This window comes from Neovison vison, chromosome 8, assembly GCF_020171115.1.
Source record: "Neovison vison isolate M4711 chromosome 8, ASM_NN_V1, whole genome shotgun sequence".
NCBI classification, from domain to species: Eukaryota; Metazoa; Chordata; class Mammalia; order Carnivora; family Mustelidae; genus Neogale; species Neogale vison.
The window spans coordinates 25,458,269-25,475,469 of record NC_058098.1 but is presented as its reverse complement, the minus strand read 5'-3'; the positions used below and the strand labels follow the sequence as shown (position 1 = coordinate 25,475,469).

General features: G+C 49.6%; 1 protein-coding gene across 6 annotated transcripts in view; it reads left to right on the top strand.

The window, feature by feature from the left end:
- Positions 1 to 13,093, top strand: part of DNMT3B (DNA methyltransferase 3 beta) — a 40,912-nt gene extending 27,819 nt beyond the window's left edge. For all 6 annotated transcript variants that reach the window (XM_044263249.1, XM_044263248.1, XM_044263245.1 and 3 more), the window contains 13 exons: positions 723 to 848; positions 999 to 1,043; positions 2,420 to 2,499; positions 2,812 to 2,924; positions 3,343 to 3,526; positions 4,105 to 4,189; positions 5,173 to 5,318; positions 5,792 to 5,882; positions 6,182 to 6,330; positions 7,067 to 7,152; positions 9,735 to 9,804; positions 10,538 to 10,656; positions 12,228 to 13,093. In XM_044263249.1, the coding sequence (XP_044119184.1) occupies positions 723 to 848; positions 999 to 1,043; positions 2,420 to 2,499; positions 2,812 to 2,924; positions 3,343 to 3,526; positions 4,105 to 4,189; positions 5,173 to 5,318; positions 5,792 to 5,882; positions 6,182 to 6,330; positions 7,067 to 7,152; positions 9,735 to 9,804; positions 10,538 to 10,656; positions 12,228 to 12,369 (1,436 nt within the window). In that variant the 3' untranslated portion in view covers positions 12,370 to 13,093. The remainder of the gene's footprint in view (positions 1 to 722; positions 849 to 998; positions 1,044 to 2,419; positions 2,500 to 2,811; positions 2,925 to 3,342; positions 3,527 to 4,104; positions 4,190 to 5,172; positions 5,319 to 5,791; positions 5,883 to 6,181; positions 6,331 to 7,066; positions 7,153 to 9,734; positions 9,805 to 10,537; positions 10,657 to 12,227) is intronic.
- Positions 13,094 to 17,201: the final 4,108 nt, after the last annotated feature.

The window sequence follows — 17,201 nt, the reverse complement described above, 5'->3', positions numbered from 1 at the left end:
TGGTATTTATATACCGAATGAAAAGGTAATGGGAACTTAAATACATAAACCGTGGCCACATAATAGACTTTTGTCTAGTAACAACATTGCAAAAAGTACCAAAAAAGGGTGAAATTAATATAAATCCAGTATTTCCAGCATTTTATTATTTCCAACAATCTGTACAAAAGTTAGAGTTGAAAGTTAAAATTTATAGAACAGTTTTCAAAATCTGTTATTTTGAGGCCTTAGGGATCGCTCAGTTTTTATGCTGTTTTCATTAGAAATACTAGATGATACATTTTTATGGATGACCCAAGTTCCCGATGAACCAGTTGATGGACTCCACTTCTGGTTTTTTAGCATATTTCCAGATTAAAGGTGGAGTCACTCAGGTACACAAGTCCTATCTAGTGCTGTGTCAGTACATGTGGCTGTTCCTCTGTTGGCATCAGAGACGAAGCTGGGTCTCATTTTCCTTGTGTTGGATCTGGCACCCATTTCTGTTTTTCTGGCACCCATTGCTGTTCAAACCCCTATAAAAACGTAGCGAGGAATTCTGAATTCTGTTCTCATCCGAGTTGCCCACAAAGGGTCTGTAGGACACGCAGTATGGACCCATGTCATGGCCCAGATGCCGGTGGGCACCCAGGCATGGCGTGGTTCTATCCCAGTACCCCGATTCCCCCCCACACACACACCCCGTACCGCTGCCCTGGGTGCCATCTCTTAACCTTTCACAGAGAACAAGACCAGAAGACGCACAGCTGACGACTCTGCTTCCTCTGACTACTGCCCCCCACCCAAACGCCTAAAGACCAACTGCTACAACAATGGCAAAGACCGAGGAGAGGAGGACCAGAGTCGAGGTAACCATGGGCCAGTGAGGAGGCTGGCGGGGTCGATCTCCCTTCCAGTCAGGGTGGACGTCAGGAAGGGCCATTCAGCAGGGGTGTGTGCCTGGCTGATGGAGAAAGCAGCTCTCTGACTCCGTGCCACATCTGCTCTTTTCTCAACAGAACAAATGGCTTTGGATGTTAGCAACAACAAGAGTAACCTGGAAGGTAAGGGGCTCTCCTCTTGGTGATCTCTCCTTCATGCCCTGGGTAGTGACCAGGGTTGATCTTCGCCTTAGCCTGCTTGCCTGTCCTGCTGGTGTCTAAGCCAGAGCTATGCCTTGGCCTCGGGTTGGGGTGGGCTCATCTTTGTTGCTGCATTTAATAGAATGCGTTGCCTGATTCTGCCCCTGTGAGGGAGCAAGGCAGTGGGGTTGGGGTAGTTTGGCCCAGAGAACCCCAAACCTGAAACCAGTATCTGGCATCTTGGGTCTTCCCAGACAAGAACTGGAGCAGGCTTTGAGGCTCAAGCTCAAGGCAGACATACATTTCACCACGGTCAGTCTCTCAAGCCAACTCTGGTCTGTTTGTCCTAGCTGGGAGTTAGCCACTGGAATTGAAACACTGCCCAGAATGTATCAAACTGAATTCAGAATGTGTGAGAACAAATGGACTCTCCCTTGCTTCCTTAGGCTGATGTCCTTTCGTTAACAAATATTTATTGAGTGGTTATCTCAACTCTGGGTAGGAAGACAACACAGCTCCTGATCCAGAAGACCCTGGGGAAAGCTCGCATTTGGAGGAATGGAAACCTTGACACATAATCCTTCCATTCCTCAAGACTCATCACCTATGTGTGCTGCCTGGCTGGGGGTGCTTGGTCGCAGGCATTTTTTTTTTTTGTTAAGATTGATTTATTTTAGAGAGCCAGAGTGTACGTAGGAGGAATCTCAAGAAGACTCTGCTGAGGGCGGAACCCAGGGCATGGCTCAGTCCCCTAACTCAAGAGATGACTGCGTGAGCCAAAACCAAGAGTCGCATGCTTAACCCAACTCGACCACCCAGGCACCCAGGTCTCAGGCATCATAACGGCCCTGCCCACATGACCAGTGGTGTCAGTGCCCTCACACCAGTAGGCCAGGATTCAGGCTCGATGTCCTAGTAGGAAGGGGAACCCTTGTTCTGAGTTACACCCATGGCTGTGTATGGAGATCGTTGTTGGTAATTCTTACAAAGACAAAAGCATATTGGCCTCACCATAAATTTCCCAGATTTGTCTTTAAAGAATCTCAAAGAGTTTCATACCAGGCCCTCCTAAGCAAGTCTCTGTGCTATCATGGCCTTGGCTCTGAGTCCTGCCCCAGGTCTTCCAACATGCCCAGACCTCTGCCTGTGTTTGGGACCTTCTGCTTGGGGCTCCCGTTCCGGCCTCTTCCTTCTCTGGAAGGAGGCTGGCAGCTCTGAAGCATTGCTGAAGGGAATAGGGCGTGAGGAACCCTTGTGATTTTGCTCGCTTGGAGTAACTGTTCAGAGTTAGACTCCAGGCTTCAGCCCTGGTGTTGGGGCTGTCAGTGCTGCCAGCTGCATCCCTGTCTTTCCTGCAGATAGCTGTCTCTCCTGTGGTCGGAAAAACCCCGTGTCCTTCCATCCTCTCTTTGAGGGAGGGCTCTGCCAGACGTGCCGGGTAAGTGTAGCCTAACTCTGGGCTATCCGGCTCCTTCCCTCAGCTCTGCTGTACTTTCCCAGGAGAAAGCCCTTGTGTGTCGCTGTAGGGAAAGCCCAAAGGAAGCTGTCCCCTCCCAAGGGCTGGCTGCTGCAGCAGCGAAGCCGTCCTTCCTGCAGGGCTTGCAGACCCCAGCCGGTGGCCCTGGAAAGGGGTGCCAGAGCCACCCTGTGATCTGTTCTGCGGCTGCGTGCTAGGGCCTCAGCCAACGAACTAGTGGGGCTTGGGGATCCTTGGCCCCCACTCTCACAGGCGCTTCTCTATGGCTGCCAGGACCGCTTCCTCGAGCTCTTCTACATGTACGACGACGACGGCTACCAGTCCTATTGCACGGTGTGCTGTGAGGGCCGTGAGCTGCTGCTCTGTAGCAACACGAGCTGCTGCCGGTGAGTAGGGCGGGGCCGGGCCTGCAGCCCCCAGGGATCCCTGATAAGATGGCCGGGCCCTGGCGAGGGGTCCTCAAGGCCATGGTCTTTGTGTCCTTGACAGAATTGGGGAACACAGCTGGGCTAAGGGTGGTGGTCCCTGAGGGTGGGGAAGGCTTGCGGAGGTAGGCCGACTCGGGGGTGTGCCGGGGAGCTTTTCTGTGCACCAGCCTATGGGTTGTGTGTTCACGCACTGGTCCTCAAGGGACAGGTTGATGGGGACTGATTCCCGACACTGTGCCTTCCAGCCCATGGAGAAGAACACAAGGGGCCCAAGAAGGTTCCAGGCTGCCTGTTGCCACCTTCAGGGAGACTGGGGGGGGCGGCAGGTGATCTGCCTACTGACGGGGGTGTCCTCCTCCCTTGCTGGCGGGCTCAGGTGCTTCTGCGTGGAGTGCCTGGAGGTGCTGGTGGGCACAGGCACCGCGGAGGACGCCAAGCTGCAGGAGCCGTGGAGCTGCTTCATGTGCCTCCCGCAGCGCTGTCACGGTGTCCTGCGCCGCCGTAAGGACTGGAACGTCCGCCTGCAGGCCTTCTTCACCAGCGACCCAGGCCTTGAATACGTAAGCCACATGGAACCCCTGCACCACCAAAGCCCAGAGCTTCAGGGGTCTGGAGCACTCCGCAAGTCTGTTGGCAAGAGTTAATGGGAAAGATCCCTTGTACAGACGAGCATCCGAGAGCCGCAGGCCTGGTCCCCTGTCTAGCTGTCAAGACTTCTGCAGTGTTCCTCCTCCCTTCCTTCACACCCTCTCACTATGTGGATGTTCCCAGGCCTGCTGAAGAAGCCTTAGTCTTAGCAGAGCTGAAGAGGGAAGGGGAGCCTGAGACCTAACACTGAAATCATGGTGGGAGTGGATTTTCCTGGGCTCCTGCCTGCAGTTCTCAGAGGGAGGCTCCAGGTCATTTCTGTGTAGGGCATCGTGTTTTTGTGTGTGTGCATCTGTATCAAAGTCGCAGTCTCTGTCCATGTCTGAGGGAAGGATGGCCGTTCAGGCCCAGAGCTCTCCAGGGGATCCCAGCTAGGAAGTTGCAGAGCCACAGGGTTTGTGACTCAGAGGAAGGTCAGCCCTGCCCTCCCAGAGGCTGAGTCTCACCCCCTCTACCGTGACTTCCATGACCTCCTTCTTTAACCTGGCAGGAAGCCCCCAAGTTATACCCTGCGATTCCCGCAGCCCGAAGGCGGCCCATTCGAGTCTTGTCCCTGTTTGATGGAATTGCAACAGGTGAGTTTGGAGTTTATCCAGGGACGCTCACCTGCTCCAGGTGTCCTGTCATCAGTGCCAACAAAGACCCCTGGGATGACCTGTTGGTCAGTTCGAGAAAACCACGGGCTCCTTGTTTCTCTCCTCAAACCTCTCTACCATTTCACCTACTGGGCCTCCTTTGGGCGTTTTTAAGGGCAGGTATATCTTAGCCGTGTTGGCATTATTTATTATGTGCAGGTATCTTAGAAAATGATTTTCCTGTTCCATAAGGTTACATCTGTTGGAGCTGAATTGGGCAGGTCCTCATACCTCCTCTCTTGGTGCTCTCCCGTTTCTCTCCGCTTTCCCAGGGCCTGAGGAAGCATGGCAGGCCAGCACACAGGCTGCCTCTGGGGGATGTGTCTGATCAAACTGAATCCAAAAAGCTGCCCTATGATGTATTGTCAGGAACATCTCTATGCCCAGAGCAGGGAGCGGTAGAAATGAGGTGTTTGCATCATTTGTACTTAATGTGTGTACTTTGGTGTCCAGAATCTCAAATCATTGACAGCTTTTAATGACTCCCCTAGGTCATTACTTTGTGGTCCCCAACTCTTCTTGGATCTTCAAGACTATCTGTATTGGTGCAGATCATGCCTAGTGGAACTGGGCCGGGGCTCTGCCACCAGGCCTTGAGGTGTTTTCTAAACATGGTTTTGGTGCAGATTCCTGTCTGTGTGTCTGTGTTTGACTGTGCTAGGTGGTAGGTTCTGGGGCCCCGGTTATGTGCCTGTCCATTTCAGTAGGTCCTATGGTGGGCTGTGCCACTTACCTACGTATTTCATATTCATGAAAGTCACCATCCAGGGAGATTGGTGTAGCCAGCGTGCGGTCTCTGTGGCATCCGCGTGGGTTCCCTTGAGGACCATCGTGTCCTTGCTGGAGATGGTTTAGAATCACTGGAGGGAGGGTGCCCGGGGAGGACAACTCTGATGGACTTCCTGTCCCCTGACACCCTATAGGGTACTTGGTCCTCAAAGAACTGGGCATCAAAGTGGAGAAGTACGTCGCCTCTGAGGTGTGCGAAGAATCCATTGCTGTTGGAACTGTGAAGCATGAGGGGAACATCAAATATGTGAATGACGTCAGGAACATCACAAAGAGAAATGTAAGGGCAGCCTGCACCCCTGTTGGGCTCTGCCCTACCCACCCCTTCTTCCTCCTCCATGCCGTCAGCCTCACACATCCTCATGCCCACGTGGCCCCCCTCCCAGGGCCCAGGGCCCAGGGCCCAGGGCCCAGGGTCCTGGTAGAAGAGCGAACCAGGGATTGCATCAAGCTGTGGTGCCAAGACTCACAAGTTGACAAATCATTCAAAATGATTTAAGTCTTTGGAAATCTGGGGCATTGGGTTGTCTTGGGTGAGAAGTGGATTTGGGAGACTTAACTGACAAAGTGAGATTCTAGGAGTGTTTTCTTTTTTTCTTCACAGTAGGGTTCACACCAGACATGGATATTGAACCCATAACTCTGAGATTTCAAGTTGTGTGCTCGACCAACTGAGCCAGCCACGCAACCTAGAAAACCCTAGGGTTTTCTCATCCCCACCTCCCACTGAGAGTGACTATTTTTCTCTCACAGATTGAAGAATGGGGCCCCTTTGACTTGGTGATTGGTGGAAGCCCATGCAATGATCTCTCCAATGTGAACCCTGCCAGGAAAGGCCTGTATGGTGAGCATCCCTAAGAGACGTCCCTCTGTCACCTCAATGCTGAGAAGGACTGGTCTCAGGATTAACTATTGTCTGGCCAACTTTATGTACATTGTATGTCCTCTCCTCAGAGATAGTATAGTAATGAATTAGTGCCCTGCTGATGCCTGTGTCTTTAGTCCTTCCAGAGAAGTGCAGGTAGAAGGGGATTGTATGGTGTCTGCTGTAGTCAGGCAATCACTGGGAACCCACTGGTGTCCGTATGGACGGGTGGGCTGAGGAATTTGAACCTGCCTCTGCCATCTTCTTCTGTGGCTTAGAGGGCACAGGCCGCCTCTTCTTTGAGTTCTACCACCTGCTGAACTACACACGCCCCAAGGAGGGGGATGACCGGCCCTTCTTCTGGATGTTTGAGAACGTGGTAGCCATGAAGGTTGGCGACAAGAGGGACATCTCTCGTTTCCTGGAGGTGAGGGCATCTTGGTTCCGGATTGTTGAGACAACATGGAGGGAACACCCTGTTGGCATTGGGGATTGGTTGGGTGTTTCTGCTCTTGGGAGCAATCCTGGGTTCCTAGTAGAGGACACAGTGAAATCCAAAACTAACAGAGTCATGTGGGTGATTATTTTTTCGTGCATGGAAAATATTTGATCTCTAACCTCACCCAGACCCCCTGAAGTCAGATGATGACATCATCTACTTTGGGGGCCTCAGGAGATTTGACTAAACTGTTTACTCCAGGGAGTTTTTTCTCATCACTGTTCTGAGAACTGCTACTTTAGGGCTATATTCACTTCATTATGAAACATTATCATCAAGCATTCTAGTAAATGCTTTTTATACACTTCATTTTATTCAAAACTCTGCCGCCTACATTCTGTAGGAGAGATTATAGAACTGGCCAGTTTCCTCATGCTTTGTGAACCTGGCAGAATGGTGACAAAAGTTGCGTTTTGTTAGCTCTGCATTCCTGCAGCCAGGAACCCCCAGCTTGGCAGATGCCAATTTTGAGCTGCCTTTCCTGCCAGAGTTCTTGATGGGGAATTGGTCTGTCTGTTGGCTGGCAGGAACCATGCTCCTTCCATAGCTGGGGTGGTGGTGGTGGTGGTGTGGCTGTCACCTACCCAGGTCAGATCCCACTCCAGCTGGCTTCCACTTGAGTTGTGATATGGGCTCCCAGCGGCTGTCCCCTCTCTCTCTGCAGTGTAACCCAGTGATGATTGATGCCATCAAAGTGTCTGCTGCTCACAGGGCCCGCTACTTTTGGGGCAACCTGCCTGGAATGAACAGGTAACAAGGGGCTCAAGGTGGGACAGGTAACAGCCAAGTTAAGTATAACTAATGATGTGAGACTGAACTGTGAACTCTTGTGATTCAGAGACCCATTCAAACCTTCTAGAAAGCACTGGCTCTGCTGAGAAGTGCCCCCACCTGGGATTCAGACCAATCCCTGGTGCCATGTTGGAAGCCTTTTTGGGAAGCGTGGCACCGACCTAGAAATCTGAGGCTGGGATTAGTCTCCTGACTTATTCCCACTCTGCCCGTGGGACAGGTTCTTAAAAAGGGCCTGGTGCTGAAACAGTGCAGACAGAGTGCTGATGCTTCCGTACCTTACTATCATGTTGGGAAATCCAAGTCCGTGTGGTTAGACCATGTGAGCCCTGGTGACGAGCCCCATGGCGACCAAACCAGTGGCAGAGCTGAGATAGCCTGTCCCCTTGGATTTCCTTAAGCAAGAGCTTTTCCCAACTTTATTAGTCTTTTCATATTGAAAGCCACAGAGTAAGTGGCTTTGCTGAAGATTCATTATCTCCTCCATGTGGTTTCCAGGGGAACAACCTGCTAATTAAGATAGAAAATATGATGGTAATATGACATCCAAGACTTGCAAATTGCGAGTTAAGCTTAAAAAAATTTTTTTTTCCTTTAGAAGAAAGTGCTGGAAGCATAATAACTTTTAGGCATTTAGCAAAGTGTGAACAGAGGGGAGAAGTTGCTAGAATAGATAGTAGGATTTCTGTTGGGTATGTTGCATTTTTATTTGGCTAATTAGCCAGTGAAATGGAAAATGTTCATGTCAGGATGAAGAGGGCTCTTCACTCAGCAGTCGAGCCCTCCTACTGTGCCAGGCATTGCTGTATGTGCTGCCAGTTTAGTGCTGAACACGTTAGATGTCAGTCTTGGCCCTGGAGTTGACGTGCTAATGGGGGATGGGTAGCAAAGACGGTACATTTCATGGTCCTGGCTGGAGGTGGGGGCATTGGAGGAATTGATGGGGAGGCTGCTTATTCTGGCAGGGCCTTTAAGGGAAGGAATGTAGCCATGCAGTTGATTGAGGGAAGGATGAACATTCCAGCAGAAGGAATAGGGAAAGGGTCGATGGTGAGCAGTGAATTGGAAGAGCAGCTCAGAGAATGGTGTTGCGGAGTGGCCCAGAGTGGCAGGGACAGTAAGGCAGAGGCCTTGAGTATGGGCCAGATTGTGTGGCACTTGAGAGTCCTTGCATGGGAATGCAGGAGCCATTTAAGTAGGTGAGAGATACATCTCAGGTTCGTGTTATTTGTTCATAGGAGGAGAGACAACAGCAGGATGAGGGCAGCAGTGGGGAGACCAGTGAGGGTGGGTTTTCAGAGGAGGACCCCAGAAGGCACCATACATAACATTCATACTCAGCACAATGCTAGCTTGGGTCCCTCGGGGCTTGGAAGCTCATGAATTCTGTGGAACTTAGAAGGAGGGATCAGATTGTAGGTAATGTCAGGGTAGGAGTAACAGGATTTGCTGATGTCTTGAATGTAGAGTATCCGATGAAAGTCGTCTGCAGCGCCTCCAGAGCATTCTGCCCGAGTTACTAGGGGCTATAGCTGGGCGCTGCAGGCTCAAGGATGGGTGACCCAACCATCACGGGGTCACAGACCTAAATACGACTGTCTGACCCAGTGCCTAGGTTGTGTAGAACTCAGTCCTACAGTCGCACACTTAGGGCTGTGCTCTGTCCCCCAGCTCCTTTGGGTTCATGGGAGAGTCAAGATTGGGGGTAGGCAGGCATTTAGTCTGGAAGGTAAGGTCAGGAAAATCTGACAGAATCTAGGGAAATGGTTTGGGTGATTCAGTGGCCTCTCTTTTGGGCATCATTAGTTCTTAATCTGATTTCCCTTTGGCCTTGAAGTTCCTTACACAGGGGTTTCTGTGGTGTTCATCTCAATACATTCAGACTTTTTGCTGACTTTCCTCCTCTGGAACGCTTATCCACTCAAGTTCTAGCCCTTTGCCTTCTCAGGCATCTGTCTACCTCTCTGCATTTGCAGGTTTCAATAGTGAAAGTGATAAGGATTATTGTTATCATCAACCATCTCCTATCCTTACCTGTACCTCTGGTCAGCCCTTAAACTGCCCAGAGAATGCCCCACCAGCCATATGCCACCAGATCATGGATTTCATGTGCTGGTAGCAGCAGGTAGATCGCAAAGACCTAATCCAAGCTCCTGAGGCCCAGAGAGGCAGCCTGGCTTGCATGGGTCACTCAGTCAGTGAGCAGTGGGGCCAGACTGGTGGGGACTGCGGACTAGGAGTGTGCTTTCCTTTACCCTATTCTCTTTGCAAGAAGGCTCTGAGTAATAGTAAAATTTGAGAAAGGGGAGCTTTTCCTCCTGGACATTGGGCTGCCCCTTCAAGGGGCTAGTCTGTCCCTGGCTTTGGTACATAGTCTTGTGTTCTTGCCAGGCTCATTTCTTACCAGGTAATTATAACAAGGTCACTGCCAGAGCACATTTTGCAGTCTTTGTCCCTCACTTGTTCCCACCTTGGGAAGTGCTTAGCCGAGGCCTCTTTATAGTTGGTAGAAGAAAGTAACGGGTTTTGGATGTCCCCAGGCCCGTGATAGCATCAAAGAATGATAAACTCGAGCTACAGGACTGCTTGGAGTTCAATAGGACAGCAAAGGTAAGATGTGCTAACAAATGGTCTCTGGATATGCACTTGGTGACCTCCAAGCAAGGACTTGACCTTGGTGTCCAGTTTGTTCCTACCCCACCTCCCCACAATTCCCTGGTGTTGGGCCTCTTTCCCCACTTAATTGTTCTGTCCCATCTTAAAGCAAAGGCACAGAGTAGGAGAGGTTCTTGTTACACAAATAAGCACTATGAGAAAAAGCTGACTAGACTTTTCAGTTGCAGATGCAGAACTTCATAGTGACACAGATAACTGCAACTCCCTCTTCCCAGTAACAAATGAGTAATTTTTACTTTTGCCACAAAAGTTATTTACTATTAAAATTATATGAAGACCTCCATAAACTTACGTTTATATCAGGCTTGGTTCCATTCATTCAAAATCCAGGGGCCATCCTCAATCTGGGTGGGTTTTTAACTTTGGCTTAATCCTGCCTGATGAATAACTGGTGTTTTCTTGGCCCCATGTGATTCATTTATGGTCACTTTTTTATCTGTTGTTCTCTGTGAGGCTGGTCCTTCCTGTTCATTAACTTCTTGGTGTTCGTGGGAAGCACAAAATGTTCTTGCTTCCAGCTCTCCTTTTCTCATTCCCTCTGTGAGCCTGCCTCCCTTTCTTCCCCCGCCTGCCCTCCCTCCTCCATCTTCCCTAGGTGCTTATGAGCTTTGACTTGACCTAGACCCTCCAACCCGTGCTCACTCCATGATGTCGTTTTGTTCTCCAGTTAAAGAAAGTACAGACAATAACCACCAAGTCGAACTCGATCAGACAGGGGAAAAATCAACTTTTCCCTGTTGTCATGAATGGCAAAGAAGATGTTTTGTGGTGCACTGAGCTAGAAAGGTGAGCAGGGCTGCACGTGAAGAGGGAAATCTCACAGGCAGAGAGAAAGGGGAAGAACTTGTGGTGAAGGCACACAGCATCAATGGGCAGGTGTTTGCCTTAATTCTGCATGGTCTCACTGACCTATGTTAGTGGGGCTGGGAGTAATACTTCTTCAGACTTAGTGCTGAGTTTCCTGATAGAAATGGAGGAAGGGTGGTGGTGGTGAGCAGTCTGAAACATGAGATCATTAGACCACACCATCTCTGTTTCTGCTGTGCTGCCCTGGTATTTTACATGCCCTAGCCTGCTGGGCCTCCAGGGCATATGAGGAACCAGGTAAAGAAAACCCCACTGACTTTCCCATTGGCCTTTTCTCAGGAGAGTCCCTCTGCCAGGTTGCTGGTCTAAAGCTGGTTCCTACTTAGCCAGAAAGCCCGTCGTCGTCTTCCATTTATTTGGCTAAGTTGGTAGTTGAATTATTTTGCCTCAGAACCAGCTGTTGGATTTCAGTTTTTTTCCTTCCTGTTTTCCTATTGTTAGAAATGAAGAAAGGGCTATGAATATTCCGCTTTACATTTTTGGCTGCGTCTCAAAGGATTTGATAGAGTACTTTCATTCAAGATACTTCAGTCCTGCAACTGGTTTTATATCTTTAACAATAGTTATCTTAGTCTGAAAATTAACTTCTGACCCATTGAAAGAAGCTGTTGGATAACCTTGCACATTCATCTTATGGGTTATTCTGTATATTGAGACCTAAGCCTTACATGCTGGGCTGGCCCTGTGATACTAGGTGGGTGCCTAGTGGAGTGGGTGCCCACTTACAGGCACTGTATAGGCCCAAGGTATTCCATCTTTGGCATGTTTCTTAACACCCATTCAGCCATTGGCCCATTGGTGTACTTTTTAGTATTAGATTGTAACCCCAGGAAAGACTGAGGTTTTCCCTCAGACTGGTGTATCTTAAGCCTCTTAACAGGCCCGGTAGAATCCCATAGAGGAAGCTCTTGGTATATTTAGTTGCCATCTGCCATTAAGTCCAGCTTGGCCCTTGATCTAACAACTGGCTTTTAAGAGGGAAAGAAAATGCAAGACATTTCGGTGTTCTTAGGTTAATTATCTGAGCATCTGATGATCCATTTCTGCCAGTGTCCTTATTTCTCAAGGAAATTCCCTTTCCTCCTCTTGCGGTTTAAAGGCAGGTACATGTCTGCTTGCCGTCTGGCTTCCTTGGCATTCATTCATTCACTCACTCAGTCACATGGGCAAGGTCCACTGAGCACCAGCTGTGTGTCAGGAGCGCAGTGCTAGTGCTTGGGGATGCACGCAGCAGACATCCTCCTAGAGGAGCCGTGCCCTCTGCGAGGGCACTGTTATTCGTGTTCTGAAGAACCGGTTGATCTGACCTTGAGGGTGAACGAGGGCTCATGGGAAGGCCTGGTTGGCCTGATGGAAAGTATGGGACACAGGGCAGAAAAAGCAGTGCCATGCTGTTCATGTGAGACTCTCCCTGAGGCAGTAAGCATGCTGGAAGGGGCGCTTCTGACTTCCTGTCTTTTTATTGTGCCCACCCCCCACCCACCCACCAGGATCTTCGGCTTTCCTGTACACTACACGGATGTGTCCAACATGGGCCGTGGTGCCCGCCAGAAGCTGCTTGGGAGGTCCTGGAGTGTGCCTGTCATCCGACACCTCTTCGCCCCCCTGAAGGACTACTTTGCCTGTGAATAGCCCTCCCAGGCACCCTGAGCCCAGGAGCACTGGGGCTTGTGGGGTAGAGCCAGCACCCAGTAGGTACAGCCCACGCTCTACCCTTCTCCTGCTCAGCATTGTGGGGGTCATGCCACACAACCTTGGCAGGAACAGAGCCACGTGACCCCCTCCTGGCAGGGGGAGCCCGAGGTGCTGCCACCTCCTTCTGCACAATTCAGATCCAGCCGCTAGGAGCGGCCAAACACGGTGCTCATTTTGTCTTCTCTGAAAACTTTTTTAAAACTTGAAGTGTAGGTAGTAAGATGGCTTTTTTTTCCCTCCTGGGTTTACTGCTCAGAGAAACAATGGCTAAAGTACCAAAACCACAGTGCCGACAGCTCTCTAATACTCAGGTTAATGCTGAAAAATCACCCGAGACAGTTACTGGTAAGGCTTTGATACGTTTTTTTTTTTTTTTTTTTTTTTAAATAAATCATACGTAGCTCCTTATTTCCAGGAGCACGCAGTGGTAGACATGTAGCTGAGGGACATTTTAAGGGCCCTGGGTGTGTTTCTTCTCTAGGGCTAGCAGAAGAGGAAAGGATGCCTGTCTGTCTTGAATTTTACCCAGCACATTCCCTTGGCCTCAGTGTAAAGGGCTGGGACCTGCTGTCAGGGTCCATGTAGAGTATTTTCCACGATGATGATGTCAGCAGGGATGACCTCATCATCACATTCAGGGCTATTTCCCCCCCCCCCCAAAGTATAAACCCAAGGGGACAACCACCCTTCACTAAATCCCCTGCAGGTGACTGCAATAGAACCCTCCAGGTTGCTCAGGAAGGGGTGGGCTGGGTTATCTGCTGCTGTGTACCATGCAGACAGGTATGGCTTTGCTCCTCTCCCTCTGTCTGCCCCGTGTGAAGGGAGCAAAGGAGGAGGCTTAGGGAAGGCATCCCCTTACTCCCAGAATGCACCCTCCGGACTACTCTGCAGGCACAGGTCCCCAAATGAGAAGTGGAATGCCCCGAAACCTCAGCCTTTTCCTTTTCCTAAACTGAGCAGCAGTGACAGCTGGGGCAGAAGCACATTCCCCGCCCTTTCCCCTCATCTCAGAGATTGCAGGGGGAAAACTGCAATAAAAAAGCTCAATCTTCCCTCCAGAGATTTTAAAGTCCTTTGTATCCCATGAGAAGTTTTTAGTGGGGGATGGGAGGTCGGGCAAGCTGCATTTCAGAAATGCTGTCATAATGGTTTTTAACAACTTTTACTCTTCTTACTGGTGCTATTTTGTAGAATCAGGAACAACATTGACAGGTTTTGGTGGGAATTTTTTATACACTTTTTTTTTAAAAATCACAGACTTATATTTTTATGTTTTTAACATTTTCATAAAATTTTTTTTGTAACTGGAGCCACATAACAAGTATGGGGGAAAATTGTGCCTTGTTTCAACAGTTTTGCTAATTTTTAGGCTGAAAGATGACAGATGCCTAGAGTTTACCTTACGTTGAATTAAAATCAGTATTTCTCTAACAGTCTGGTGTCCCTTCTTTCCAGGTCAGATGGCTGGGATGTTGGGGAGGGCTTGGTGAAGTGGAAAGGTGGGAGTTCAAGTTGGTCATTGGTTCATGCAGCAAGCACACAGTGCAGGAAATAACCAGTGTGATCCTGTGGAGTGGTCTAGAACACTGGTCCCCAAACTCCGGTGTACCAGCTTCCTCTGTGAGGCTCATTAGAGTGGAGGTTACTGGGCTCCAACTTGAGTTTCTGGTAGATTCACTGTCTCTTGTAAAACCCAAGAATTCTGTGCTGCTGGGCTAGTGAATCAGTTTCTAAACCTTGGTTCTCAAAACAAGGGACTGGAGCTTTTCAGTTCATGTAAAGGCTTAAGGTTTGGGACAGCCCCCTGACAATGCTCTTGGGGAGCTGATCCAGATCGTTGAGGACTCCAGAATCCCAGGGCTGTTTCATGCCAGTGGATGCCCCTGCATCTGGTTGCCTTAATCCCAAGTTGTCCCGTCTCTGTCCAGTGACTGGACTGGCTGGGGTGGGCCCCATGATTCCAGCCTAGCTGCTTGTGGCCACAGCTCTTTGGAGTGTGTACCATTGCTCTGCAGTTTACCTGGTCCATTTAGCCTTGTGTCCCAATCCCCCCAGCCCATCCTGCCATAGACCCATCACTAGATCTAGCTTTTGGTCAGGGACCAGGAGCCAGTGCCGATCCCCATGCCTTTCCACTCATTTTGGTCACCTGGAGCTTCTCAGTCCCTTCAAATGGAAGAAAGGCTCTCCTCCTGGCCACTGCCACGTCTCTTGTTATGTGGCTTACTAAGGTAAATGTTGGAGAGGTGGATGAGAAGTGTTGCGTGTGAGTCACCATGGTGAGACCTTCAGCAATTATCAAGTGGCCTGGCACTTCTCTGAGGTGTTGGGGCCCCAGGGGCCTCTGCTGCCCTATTAAGCCACCTTGTATACAGTGCTGCACAGAATACCAGCACAGGATGAGACAAAATAAACAGCCCCGACCTCGGAACCCCAAGGGCGCAGGTGGACTGCCCCTGCAGGTGAGGGTCTCTTGGGTTGGCCCAGTCTGTCTAGACAGCCTGCCTGTGGCAGGGTGGGGGCGGGCTTTGGCGGGGCAGCTGTTTGTACAAGATGGGGGTTCTGTTTGCATCTGCATGATCCCAGGCACAATGGCAAGGGGAGGACGTGAAGAGCATTCTGATTTTGGGTTTGGAGTTAGACCTTTTGTCAGTCATGTGTTGGCCCTTTTTGAAGCAGTCTTCAGTTGCCTGGGGCTCTAGCCAGGAAGATTGCATCTCTAACAGGTAAGGACCATAAATCTTACTTTCCCCCTAGGGCTGCTGTGAAGGTTCAAGGGCATGATGCGCGCATGCAGTAAGCCCTTACAGGACCTGGATGGCATTGTGATAACAAAAGCCATTATTAGTCAATACAGTGTTAATGCCTGGGTGTTGGTAGTGGTGGTGACATCCAATAATTATTTGTATTTAATAAAACCTTAAAAAGGAAGGGCAGGGCAGTAACCTCCCAGGTGTTTCCCAGAAGCTTGGCTGATGACGCCAACTGTAGTGACCATAGTATTTGGTGTGTTCCTCACTGCCTGCCCACAACATCGTCTTGTGGTCCCCTGGTCCGTGTTAGGGAGAGCAGATGGGGGTGGTTTTGGCATCTGCCACGCCAAAGACCTGCTGAAGGGATCTTGCAGGGACTGGTTCACAGCTGTTCGGTGGCGGGGTAAGTGCCCACTAGACAGGTTCCCTTAGTTGACCTCAGTCCCTTGGGTTTTCCAGCCAACTGCTGCTTGAGTGAGAACTGTTCAATCCCTGCACCTGGTCCTTGATGACTGCAGTGTGACCAGGTGTCTACCCTGTCTTCGCGCACTCCTAACTTGTGACCTTGGGGTTGCTCCATGTACTCCGAGTGAAATGGGTGATGATAACCTTGCAGGGTTGATTGTGGATCGAATGATCAAGGCATGTGAGGCATGTGGGAGAGTGCTTGTGGGTAGGAAGCATTGGGTAAACGGTAGCTGCTTTGTTACTGTTGGAGAAGCTTCCTAGCAACCCCAAAGTGAGGCCCTGATTGCTCTGATTACCCGGAAGGGAACTAAGAGTCGGAGAGGTCCCATAACTGACCCAAGGCCACAGAACCAGAGACGAAGGAGTTGGAGTCTGTTCTGTGAAGCCACAGTGGCCTGCTATTTCTTCTTGGTCCCACCGGCACCTGTTTATTTTTGGTGTGTGTGTTTTGTTTTGCTGGAGTTCGAAATTTGCTATGCTTGGCAGCCCGGAGTACAATTTGCCCACCTTCCTTGCTTCTTTCCCTGATTACCTTCTTCCAGCCTACCTCCTCTAACCCTCTCTTCCCTCCAATCTGCTTTTGCTCCTCTCTTCCTTCTTTCTGTTTAACTGTACTGATTCCTTTAAATTTTGTGTAAAATTTCAGATACACAGAAAAGTTGCAAGAAAAGTACAAAGAATTCCTAAATACCTATCACCCAGATTCCTCAAATGCTGTTTTGCCACGTGTGTTTTGTCATCCTCTCTACATTGTTTTTGTCTGAATCATTCAAGAGTAAGTTGCAGAGATGATATCTCTTTACCCTTAAATCCTTCAGTGTGTATTTCCTAAAAAACAGAACATTTTCTTACATAATCACAGTGCATTTTTCAGTATCCGGAAATGAACAGTCACTTACCTCCTTACCTAATCTATAGGCCTTATTTAGATTTTGCCAGTTGCTGCAAAACTCTGGTCTGGTATCCATTCCAGAGCCACACACTTTACTTGTTATTTTTTATTTTTATTATTATTATTTTTAAAGATTTTATTTATTTATTTGTCAGAGAGAGAGGGAGAGAGAGCGAGCACAGGCAGGCAGAGAGGCAGGCAGAGGCAGAGGGAGAAGCAGGCTCCCCGCCGAGCAAGGAGCCCGATGTGGGACTCGATCCCAGGATGCTGGGATCACGACCTGAGCCGAAGGCAGCTGCTTAACCAACTGAGCCACCCAGGCGTCCCATCTATTTATTTATTTATTTATTTATTTTTATTTTTTATTTTTAAAACTTAGTTGTGAAACATACAAACAGAGCTGTGCATAGATCTTGGTATTTCAGACCTTATAACCACCTGTGCTCTGTGAGCTTGGGTTCATCCTGCGGTCTCAGCATTGCAGAAAGGAAACAGAGGCTGGTATTACTGGAGCTGGTGATTGCTTACTCTGAGTCTTTGCCCATGCTATTCTCTGCCTGGAACAGCCTCCTCACCAGACTCCAGTTCTCGCCTCTTCCAGGGAAGCCTTCTTTGCCTCTAGGCAGGATTAGGAGCCATTCCCTAATCTGAGT